Source organism: Garra rufa, chromosome 12 (assembly GCF_049309525.1).
Source record: "Garra rufa chromosome 12, GarRuf1.0, whole genome shotgun sequence".
Taxonomy (NCBI): domain Eukaryota; kingdom Metazoa; phylum Chordata; class Actinopteri; order Cypriniformes; family Cyprinidae; genus Garra; species Garra rufa.
In genome coordinates this window covers 30,887,449-30,899,397 of record NC_133372.1, presented here as the reverse complement: position 1 = coordinate 30,899,397, position 11,949 = coordinate 30,887,449, and the positions used below count along the sequence as shown (strand labels likewise).

Here is an 11,949-nt window from a genome sequence, read left to right as displayed (position 1 = left end):
TGTGTGTGTGTGTGTATATATATATATATATATATATATACACACACAATCAAGCCCGAAATTATTCATACCCCTGACAAATTCTGACTTAAAGTTACTTTTATTCAACAAGAAATTTTTTCTTTTTTTATTAGAAATGGCACAGGCATCTCCCAGAGGATAATAAGACAATGGACAAGAGGTATCATTGCGGAAAAAAATTATTACTCATCTTTTATTTACATTTGAGCAAAAAGTGGCATGTCCAAAATTATTCATTATTATTCTCAATAATCAAATCAATCAAGAAAAGTCTTTTTTTGGCTTTTACAGCAATCAAACGCTTCCAATAACTGCTGACCAGCTTTTTGCATGTCTCCACTGGTATTTTTGCCCATTCATCTTTAGCGATGGATTTAAGTCAGGACTCTGGCTGGGCCACTGCAATGTTTTTGTCTGCTAACCATTTCTTCACCACTTTTGCTGTGTGTTTTGGGCCGTTGTCGTGCTGAAATGTCCAGTGGTGCCCAAGGCCAAGTTTCTCTGCAGACTGCCTGATGTTTTTGTTGAGAATTTTGATGTATTGCACCTTTTTCATGGTGCCGTTACTGTGATTAGGTTCCCTGGTCCACCAACTGAAAAAACCCTCAAAACATTAGGTTCCCACCACCATGTTTGACAGTGGAGATAGTGTTCTTAGGGTTGAAGGCTTCTCCTTTTTACGCCAGATGAAGTCTACATCATTGTGGCCAAACAATTCAATTTTTGTTTCATCTAACCATAAAACAGAAGATCAGAAGTCTTCTTCTTTGTCCAGATGAGCATTTGCAAAGGCCAAGTGGGCTTTTGTGTGCCTTATCTGGAGAAGTGGTGTCCTCCTTGGTCTGCGTCCGTGGAACCCAGTGGTGTGCAGTGTCCGTTGGACTGTCTGCCTTGAGATGTTGTCACCAGCAGAGTCCAGATTCATCAGGATGGCCTTGGTGGTGATCCTTGGATTCTTTTTTACCTCATACCTTTAGATATGGTCTTATAGCCCTTTGCTGACTTGTGAGCAGCCACAATGTGCAGCCGCAGGTCCTCAGTGAGCTCCTTTGTCTTAGCTATGACTGTCCACAAACCAACAGCAAACCAAACAATTTTTCACCTGTTGAGTTGATTAAAACAGCTGTTCCCGATGAATCAGGATAATTAGGATGCTTTAGAACAGCTTGGACTATTTGGAATGGTATAGAACTTTGGATTTTCCCGTAGACTGTGTCAGTTTGCAAAGGGTATGAATAATTTTGGACATGCCACTTTTTGTTCAAATGTAAATAAAAGCTGAGAAGTATTTTTTTCCACAATGATACCTCTAGTACATCATCTTATTATCTTTTGGGAGAAGCCGGTGTCATTTCCGGTCAAAAAAAAAACTTGCTGGTTGAATAAAAGTAACTTTTAAGTCAGAATTTGCCAGGGGTATGAATAATTTCGGGCTTGACTGTATGTATATCCTGATTTATTCATGAGCACACACACACACACACACACACACACACACACACACACACACACACACACACACACACACACACACACACACACACACACACACACACACACACACACACACACACAACAGAGGTCAATATAAATTAGTTTTTATTTCCAGTAAGCAATAAACTACTTTCTTCCATTTACGTCAATAATAAAAAATCATTATATCATTAAAGTCAATCAATAATTTATGGTAATTAAAAGCAAGTGTTTATCAATGACTGAATTAATACTGAGTTATAATAATATTAAAATACAATTATGTTTTATATAAATTAATTTTGTATAAAATGTTATAGAACCTCTCCTTAATTACTATTAACACAATCAATATTCGTGAAACTAACCCTTTCAGTTACTGATAAAAAATACACACTCATGATTTAGTTCTTTTTAGCTTTGGTTTGGCTCCAAGAAAGTTTAGCTTCTTGAGAGATCCGCAATAAGGCAACACCCACAGATACTGTGACGAAACCACACAGGATACCCAAACAGTCCACGATGCCAAGTGCTGTCCATTCCCTGAAGAGAATCGCAGAGGCCAGAATGACACAGGAGGTGAATGTCACATAATAAATAGCCTCAAACATGTTAGAGCTGAAGCTCTCCAAGGCTTTGTTGATAAAGGTAAACTGGATCAGAATACTGACTATAAGAATTCCAAGCAACCCCAAGAAGAGGTAAAGTGCTCTGCTATCACTTGTAGGTGTTTCACTGAAGGCCTCTTGAGCAGCCAATCCCAGACCTTTGCTGCTAGGCACAGTGAAACTCCCAAGGAGAGAACAGATGCCCACGTACACCATAATGTTGGATTTTCCATAAGCTGGAGAAAGCCATCCAATCAGTATGATCAGTAATAGGACCACCAGAGAGATGTAGACCAGGAACACTGAAACATGAAGAGAAAGATGGTAACCTTTTTCTTTAATGTGGAAGTAAGCATATGGGTGATACTTCCAGTTCATTAGTCACTATAGGGAAATAACGAGACGAATAACAAAGTACAACAAACGGTAGAACTGTTTGGACTACAAACCAGTGTGCTTATAATTAAGATAATACATTAAAATAGATACTAATTTGCAATATCAAGCAGCAAAATGAGCTGTTTTGTACAGCTAAATATAGCTGGACGGGAATGAGACCAGAAGCCAGACCCATAAAATGTACAAATGGCCTCGTCCACTTTCACAGGAAGAAAAAAAGTGGATAGTCCAACCAAAAATACATTTTTTTGTCATGATTTACCCTCATATCATTCAAAACCTGTATGACAGTTTTGGTTCCCACTGACTTTAATTGTATTTTTTGTCCTGAAACTGAAACTGTTTGGTATACCAACATTATTTAAAACATCATCTTTTGTGTTTCACAACAATTTAACCACTGAGCTACAACTGACAATTGATAAATTATGGCTCCACCAGAGATGTTTTTCATACCTGGGTCCATCAGTCTCTCCTCTAGTTCTGCTCTTGATGTGACATTTTCAGACTTGGGTGAGTGAATGATGAGCACAACTGAACCACAACAGCACAAAGCGCAGCCAAGTTTTCCTACGAGATTGAGACGTTCCTGAAGAACCCAGGATGCCAGAACGGCCCTGATTAATGATGGAAAAAAACAAAATCACATAAATCACTCCGGTTCACAGTAAAGGTGCAATGATATGCTAACACAAAAGTGACATAAATGTCAAATGATGTTGCTCCTGTAGTAATTATTTTGAGATTGCTCAGACCACCCCATCAAATACATTTAATTTAAAACATGTTGCATAAAACATAAAATAGAAAAATTCACCCGCACCCAAAAAGGACACCAAGGGCTCCAAGGGGAGTGACCACAACTGCTGGGGCAACATTGTATGCCAGAAAATTTCCTATTTGTCCCACAATCACTGTAAAAAAAGCCATTAATATACACTTTTAAACCACCATTATTAACATTAATTTATTTGTAGTAGTAGAGGAATGACTCACTTGCAAGTGTACCACACCACCACACACAGTCAGCCAGGTAAGTCCCACCTGTAGCACCATACATTAAAATAGATTAATTGTATAGGAACAGGAAGTGTAACTTTGCTAAGGGACAAAATATGAGGGATAATGGTCCTCTGATGTTAAATACCTGATTTACGAGCTCGCAGTATCCCCTTTTTCTGTAGTACAAACGTGGATCCATTGATAAAACTGGACACGACTGCAATCACAACACCAACGACTGGGAATGAAGCCTCGTCCATAAATGTATGTAAATGTAATAACAGTCTTTAAGTCACTGTTTGATTTTACTGGTGCTGATAAAGCCCTCATAGGCCTGTTATGTTGTGGGCTTTGTTATTCGACTAGAAACCGCTCACAAACATATGAACCGATGTACATTGCATCCCGGAAGTTCATTCACTGGAGTGACTTGCCGAACTAACGACCTCTACTGGTTAAAGTAGACAGAGAAGGATATCTATTAAGGAGTAATCTAACAAACAGATACAGTTATACGCGTTTGACATAAATAAATATGCTGTATTAAATATGCTGTATTAAATATGCTGTATTCTTTGCATTATCTGAGTTTTACGACGAAATGTGAGGCGGCTACGAAAAGCTTCAAGCTGTTTACAGCAGGTGGCGTTGTGATATCAAGAGAGGCTTACAGCATTAAATGGGATAGTTCAAAAAGACAATATAAGACACTAAATAAAGTTTGTATTTTGAATAAAGTTAAAGAGGTGCATTTCAAATACTTCACAAAATGTACCCATGTAAAGCATTTCTTTCTAAATTCATGGACATTGACAATACTTGCAGTTTCTCGAACACACATGAGGAAGACTTGTGTCATTGTTTTAGAATTGTGATTTGTCTCTTAGTTCTTGGTTTGATGTTAGTGCCTTTCTATTTCTGCAAAGAAATGTTAATTATATGCTATCTTTAATTATTTGTACTTATTTACACAAATAATATTAATAATTATATAGCTCCCCTGCTGCAACCTTTGAATATGTCTTAAGGAAAAAGGAAGAAAAAACGATTATTTAGTTGTTTGTATATTGTTTTTTTTTAATGTGGTATTGTGTTTTTTTCTATGTGTTTTTATTTTATTTTATTTATTTTCCTCCTCTCAAATACTGTTCTACAGTTTAAGATTGCTCTTATATTTTATGTATCTAGATTTACTTGTTATTTTTTTTTCTTCAAACATTCTTCTTTAATAAAACAAACAAACAACAACAACAACAAAAAAAAAAACAATATAAGCCACTATTCACTTTCATTGTATGGAGAAAAAAATCTTTCTTTACTATGACTTTTAAAGTATGGTAATGTATGGATAATAACACTGCCATTTTGGCCTGTTTTATACATAAATGTAAAAAAAAAAGTGAAATTTTTTTACTATTTAAAGTAACTGTTTTCTATTTGAATGTATTTTGAATTGTAATTTATTCCTGCAATCAAAGCTAAATTTTTTGTATCATTACTCCAGTCTTCAGTGTCACATGATCCTTCAAAATATATAAATTAATAAAAGATGATAGAACTCAATATTTTTATTTAGCAAGGATGCTTTAAATTGATCAAAAGTGATGATTAAGACATTTATAATGTCTTACAAAAAAATTCTATTTCAGATAAATGCTGTTCTTTTGAACTTTCTATTTATTAAAGAAACCTGAACAAATTCTGCTCAGCTGTTTTCAACATAATAATAATAATGATTAAAAAAAATGTTTTTTGAGCTTTGGAATCACATGAATAAATTATATTTTCAAATATATTCAAATAGAAAACAATTATTTTAAATAGTAAAAATACTTTGGATCAAATAAATGCAGGCTTGGTGAGCGGAACACTTCTTTAAAAAACATTCAAAAAATCTTTTGACTGTAAGTGTATATATATATATTGTGGTTTGGAGTTGTTGGAACTATATTAAGTTTTGGGTTTATTAGTGTGTCTTTTGTATTTCATTTAAGCAATAATAAAAATAGTTTTCATTACGAATTCTTCCTTTAAATTCTTAAAACCAAAAGAAGAGCATTTTAAACAACATGATTTCATTAGTGTAACATTTACACGTTATACAACAGTGCATTAAATAAAATACATGCAATTAAACTATTTAAAACAGTATTTTCCTAATTATTTTATAATTTTACTTGTATGGCATAATATTAATTAATTAAACTATACTAAACAGTTGTACTTTTAATAAAAAAAATCCTAGGGTAAAAAAAAAGGAATAAAATGGTTAAAAACTCAAAAAATCGTGACCAAAGAACTTAAGATATATAATTTCCTTTAAACACTCAAGGAACTTTCAGCCTAAAATTATAAAATATATATCTGACGTGTCCACTCCCCATACAGATAAGTCCTAGAAATATGCTTATGCATATAATTTGATAATTTTTCATTTTAGTGAACGTCGTGCTCCATGTGTGTCCATCTCAGCTTGTGATTGGCTCTTGCGTCGTCCCGCCCTCCGCTTGTTGTACGTCATCTGATTCTTCTTCATTTGTTTGGCTGCCGATACTGTCAGTCACCACACGACATGGCCGACATTAAAGTGCAGTAAAGCTGGTGGTAGGACCGAAGAAGCAAGGATTCAATAAGACATCCAAACAGGTAAAAGATGCGTTGATTCCCTAACGAATTCTAGGACAGGAAAAGATAGCTGGTTTGCGGTATTAATAAACTGGTGTGTTCAAGAATAGTAGGTCAAAGCGCTGTCAGTATTAAAGAACGTCCTGTCTTTTAGCTGCTAGCGGCTGACAGCCTGAGTTCAATCAACAAACACACCGATCACAGATAGCAACCTGCAGCATTACAGCAACATCTGTTGATTAAAAAAAGCAATATTTTACTTGCATCTACATGTTGACACAGATGATTAGATATGGATAGGAGAATATGACCAAGCCAACACCCAGTTTGTTTTAATAAATTATTTCAGTGATGCTCTCCTTTCTGTTCGATCAGGTGTGGATGCTTTAACAGAATACCACATTCATATTTAATAATGTTTTTTCATATTTTATTGCTTCTATGTTAGAAATTGCTCATTTGTCCATTTTATGAAGTGTGGAAAGAGGTTAAAGACGTATTTTAATATTTCAAGGTTGAGTTACGCTTGAAATTAAAGGGACAGTTCACCCAGAAAATTAAACATATGTCAATATTTTCTGATTCTTATGTCTTTCCAAAGACTGTAGGGATTTTGTTATAATGTGTTGAGCAGTGCTGACAATAAGAGTGCTGACTAAACCACAAAACCAGTCTTAAGTAGCACAGGTATAGCAATAGCCAAAAATACATTGTATGGGTCAAAATTGTTTGTTTTTCTTTCATGGCAAAAGTCATTAGGATATTAAGTAAAGATCATGCTCCATGAAGATATTTTGTAAATTTCCTACCGTAAATATATCAATACTTAATTTTTGATTAGTAATATGCGTTGCTAAGAACTTAATTTAGACAACTTTAAAAGCAATTTTCTCATTATTTCGTTTTTTTTGCCCACCCTCTCAGATTCTAAATTTTCAAATAATTGTATCTTGGCCAAATGCTGTCCCATCTTAACAAACTATACATCAATGGAAAGCTTATTTATTCAATATTTAAAAAGGTACTATTATGACTGGTTTTGTGGTCCAGGGTCACATATGTCAAACCTCAGTACGGACAGAAAATCATAATTGTCCATACTGTTTGTGCACTCATATTTCAAGAATTGCTTTATCCAAGTCACAGACTCAATCTGAGTGATTCTGGAGTTCATTGACTCAATCTCAGTGGTTTACAGCTAACCAGAGGGTAAGATTATCAATGAATAACAACTTAAACTGCAGAGTTTTTCTAACTTAATATAATATAATTGTATGACTTGGTGCAGAAATATTGTGGACTGTTTTGAATTTGAGTATTGTAATATCTTCAAACACAATTCATTTAATAGAAAACACATTCTTGAGAAAATCTTGTAATTCATATGAAGTGCAGATTTTCCCTGCGAGGTGAACTATCCCTTTAAATTGTAATGTTTTTGCAATGCATTAGGTGTTTAAGATACATGTTAAACACAAAGTATTATACTGAATGTGGAATGATTACACAGTTATGAAGATGGTTCCTAATTATCTGAAACTGCCAGATTGCATCATCAACTACAGACTGCTGCACTGAACTACTGTGCCTTTGAGAAAATCCATATGCAAATAATCAATATTAACTCAGAAGGGGAACGTTGTTTTAATGAGATATAGATAGCATGATGTGATTTGTTTCACTGGTCTGAGCTTCACAGTGTTAACTTGTCGTTTGATCCGTGAATGTGTCTCTTTAGGGAAGGCTGCATCTGCAGCCTGGACAGCCGAGGGAAGGATGCCGTCTCCATCTTTTTCCCTTGATGCCCAGCTGCGCTTCCACGACAAATGGCTGAAGATAGACTTGCAGGTAAAATTTGGAATGAATGTGGTCATCGGTCCAAATAGAGTCCTTGATGCTAAATATAGAGTGTTGATGGTTTTTTAGAGGGGCAGGGATTTATAGAAGTCCTTATCCCAAAGCTATTTGGTTGCACTGTTGGTCAACATTTACATCTGCATAGCTGTGTTCAGTGACACAAGCAGTGTGGTACCTAAGCTTCAGCAGAAACAGGAATTGTTTGTTGACACTGAAAGTCTACTGAATCTTGTTTCTCGGTGAGTACTGATGCTGAGTGGCGTTAGATAATTTCTTCTGGTCAGTAGGATAATAAAAGTATCGCTTAAGGTCTTAAACTGTTGAAAAGCTTGTGTTGTGAGCGTTTTTAAACACTGTTCCCTTAGCGATGGGGCAACATTTCAGTCAGTGTGAATAGAAAGCGAACAGAAGTGTCTTTATGCTTATTTTTGTGGCCTGCTGTTGGTGTTTACACGGAAACTTCTCATGCGGCCTGATTTTATGATTATTATTATGCCAAAAGCTGTCTGGGTCCCTTTTTGTTTGTGAGAAGTATAAAAATGCTTGAAGCAAGATGCGTTTGCTTGTCAGTGTTGTTTTGAAAGTTTGTTTGACCTTTTTCAGTTTAGTCATATGAATCATGGACTTGAGTGTCAGAAGCAGAATCATTTTGTTCTTTTTCTAAAATTGGGACATCAGATGTTATTAATAGGGCTGCACGATTTGGAGTAAAAAATCGAATTGTGATTCATCTGATTAAAAGTTTGAACTTAAAAATGAGAGCTAAATCATTTTTAAATAATTAAAATAATTATTAAAATAACACGTGTGTGTGTGTGTGTGTGTGTGTGTGTGTGTGTGTGTGTGTGTGTGTGTGTGTGTGTGTGTGTGTGTGTGTGTGTGTGCGTATAAATGTATTAAGCTGTACTTGTTTTTAGTCAATATGACTAATACACACTACCAGTCAAAAGTTTTTGAACTGTAAGATTTTAAGATTTTTAATGTTTTTTTTTTTTTTTTTTTTTTTTTATAAAGAAAAATCTTCTGCTCTTCTGCTCACCAAGCCTGCATTTATTTGATCCAAAGTACAGCAAAAACGGTCAAATTTCAAAATATTTTTATGTAAAATAACTATTTTCTATTTGTATATATTTTAAAATGTAATTTATTACTGTGATTTCAAAGCTGAATTTTTAGCATCATTACTCCAGTCACATGATCCTTCAGAAATCATTCTAGTATTCTGATTTTCTGCTCAAAAAACTATTATTATTATTATGTTAAAAATTGCTGAGTAGATTTTCTTTTTTTCAGGTTTCTTTGATGAATAGAAAGTTCAGAAGAATAGCATTTCTGAAATGGAAATCTTTGGTAACATTATAAATGTCTTTATCATCAATTTATCAATTTAAAGCGTCCTTGCTAAAAAAAAAAAAAGTATTCATTTCTGTAATTTCTTTCCCAAAAAAATGTACTCAACTTTTTAAAATATTGATAATTATTAGATAAAGCAAATCAGCATATTAGAATGATTTCTGAAGGATCATGTGACACTGATGACTGTAGTAGTGATGCTGTAAATGTAGCTTTGATCACAGGAATAAATTACATATTTATTATTTAGTTATTTTAAATAGTAATAATATTTCAAAACTTTTTACAGTGCTTTGGATCAAATAAATGCTTGGTGAGCAGAAGAGACTTCTTTAAAAAACATTTAAAGTTTTACTTTTCAAAAACATTTGACTGGTAGTGTATAAACTCTTTTTGTTGTTATTTTTACAGATTATTATTATTATTATTATTAATAATAAATACTAAACAAACTACAAATTGTATTATTCACTGAGAAATAAAATAAGCAAAATGTAATAAGAAATTATAAATTAAAATAATAATTTAAACCATACAACCGTACAGTTACAATACTAATATTTTATGCTGTCTTAATTTATTTTTAAACATTCAACCATCAAACTTTTATTACACAACAATAGTCCTTTAAATCTTGTTGACAATATTTGGTTTATAAGTGCTTCTCATTACAAATCTGGCTTGATGATTGGTGCAAATTGTGTTCCCAAATGCACATTATATATGACCTAAACTCACAATGCTTGCACTGATGGAGTTCATTAGAAGCAGAATTTACTTCCAACCAAGCTGTTTTTGAGACACTGAAAACACCAGATCATGTGCTGATTGTGTATAAAAGAACACAGTGCGACACTTCACTCTGAAACATGCAGCAAATATTATTTAATAAAATCAGTCTTTTTGCAAATTTTATTTTATTATTTAAATAATTGCAGTAAGTAGTGCTGGCTATCAAAACAAATTTCTTGATTCATTTTGATTTCGATTCACAAGCTTGTGATTCAATTCAATTTTGATCTCCATTCAGTTTGATATCGATTCACTTGAATATATAGAGAATCTACAACAAATCTCTCTCTGTTAATGCTGTAAACTATATAATAAACCCTGTCAGTTGGTACATTACATTACTTTTTACCACTCTATGATTATTGACATCTTGTTTGCAAAAATATATCATCTTGTTTTGAAGGGAAAATGTGTGTGCTGTGTTTCAAAACACTGGATGAATTTAGCTCTGATTCCTGGTAGTAGTGTAGTGATGACTTATGAAATCAACACCCCCAAAATGCTGTTAATGTGTATCTGTGTGTTTGGGTCACTGTGACATTTGTCTGGAGCATTGCTTAAGGTGCAGTAGCTGTTATTAGCATCAACTCAAGGGTTGTGAAAGTCTCTCTGCTTTTTACAGTTTGAGATCTGGTGTCTCAATAAATTTTTGACATTTGAAACTTGAATCTAGGTTCTGAATTTCAGGAATTAATGCTAAGTCCTCAGTGAGCCTTTGGTGGCATTTTAATGTGCTGACTAGTTGGCCAAAATAGAAATGTTACAGAAGTTAATGGTCAGTCACCAAAAGATATCTACGGTCGTGGCCAAAAGTTTTGAGAATTACATAAATATTGGAAATTGGAAAAGTTGCTGCTTAAGTTTTTATAATAGCAATTTGCATATACTCCAGAATGTTATGAAGAGTGATCAGATGAATTGCATAGTCCTTCTTTGACATGAAAATGATCGGAGTGATCGGAGTGCCACCAGTGCAGAGCTTGCTCAGGAATGGCAGCAGGCAGGTGTGAGCGCATCTGCACGCACAGTGAGGTCAAGACTTTTGGAAGATGGCCTGGTGTCAAGAAGGGCAGCAAAGAAGCCACTTCTCTCCAGAAAAAAAACATCAGGGACAGATTGATCTTCTGCAAAAAGTATGGCGAATGGACTGCTGAGGACTGGGGCAAAGTCATATTCTCCGATGAAGCCTCTTTTCAATTGTTTGGGGCATCTGGAAAAAGGCTTGTCCGGAGAAGAAAAGGTGAGCGCTACCATCAGTCCTGTGTCATGCCAACAGTAAAGCATCCTGAGACCATTCATGTGTGGGGTTGCTTCTCATCCAAGGGAGTGGGCTCACTCACAATTTTGCCCAAAACCACAGCCATGAATAAAGAATGGTACCAAAACACCCTCCAACAGCAACTTCTTCCAACAATCCAACAACAGTTTGGTGAAGAACAATGCATTTTCCAGCACGATGGAGCACCGTGCCATAAGACAAAAGTGATAACTAAGTGGCTCGGGGAACAAAACGTTGAAATTTTGGGTCCATGGCCTGAAAACTCCCCAGATCTTAATCCCATTGAGAACTTGTGGTCAATCCTCAAGAGGCGGGTGGACAAACAAAAACCCACTAATTCTGACAAACTCCAAGAAGTGATTATGAAAGAATGGGTTGCTGTCAGTCAGGATTTTGGCCCAGACGTTGATTGAGAGCATGCCCAGTCGAATTGCAGAGGTCCTGAAAAAGAAGGGCCAACACTGCAAATTCGGCCTCTTTGCATAATTGTCATGTAATTGTCGATAAAAGCCTTTGAAACATATGAAGTGCTTGTAATTA

The 11,949-nt window shown here is 34.8% G+C and overlaps 2 protein-coding genes across 2 annotated transcripts in view; one reads left to right on the top strand and one right to left on the bottom strand.

Annotated features, from left to right (window-relative positions):
• Window positions 1–1,624: 1,624 nt before the first annotated feature.
• nipa1 (NIPA magnesium transporter 1) lies at window positions 1,625–3,895 on the bottom strand. Its single transcript, XM_073852477.1, has 5 exons — window positions 3,649–3,895; window positions 3,498–3,545; window positions 3,325–3,415; window positions 2,958–3,118; window positions 1,625–2,404 (listed from the first exon to the last, which is right to left on the bottom strand). Exons 1-5 carry the CDS (start codon window positions 3,761–3,763, stop codon window positions 1,899–1,901), a joined length of 921 nt encoding a protein of 306 aa, XP_073708578.1. The 5' UTR covers window positions 3,764–3,895; the 3' UTR covers window positions 1,625–1,898.
• Window positions 3,896–7,904: 4,009 nt separating this feature from the next.
• herc2 (HECT and RLD domain containing E3 ubiquitin protein ligase 2) overlaps window positions 7,905–11,949 on the top strand; it is a 66,037-nt gene continuing 61,992 nt past the window's right edge. The window contains exon 1 of the mRNA XM_073851197.1: window positions 7,905–7,976. Within this exon, the coding sequence (XP_073707298.1) occupies window positions 7,905–7,976 (72 nt within the window). The remainder of the gene's footprint in view (window positions 7,977–11,949) is intronic.

Coding starts and splice junctions, on each gene's coding strand:
- nipa1 (XM_073852477.1), bottom strand. CDS start 3,763: ATGGACGAGGCTTCATTCCCAGTCGTTGGTGTTGTGATTGCAGTCGTG. Junction 3,416..3,497: donor GTGGTGTGGTACACTTGCAA/GTGAGTCATTCC, acceptor CTTTTTTTACAG/TGATTGTGGGACAAATAGGA. Junction 2,405..2,957: donor GGAGAGACTGATGGACCCAG/GTATGAAAAACA, acceptor TTCATGTTTCAG/TGTTCCTGGTCTACATCTCT.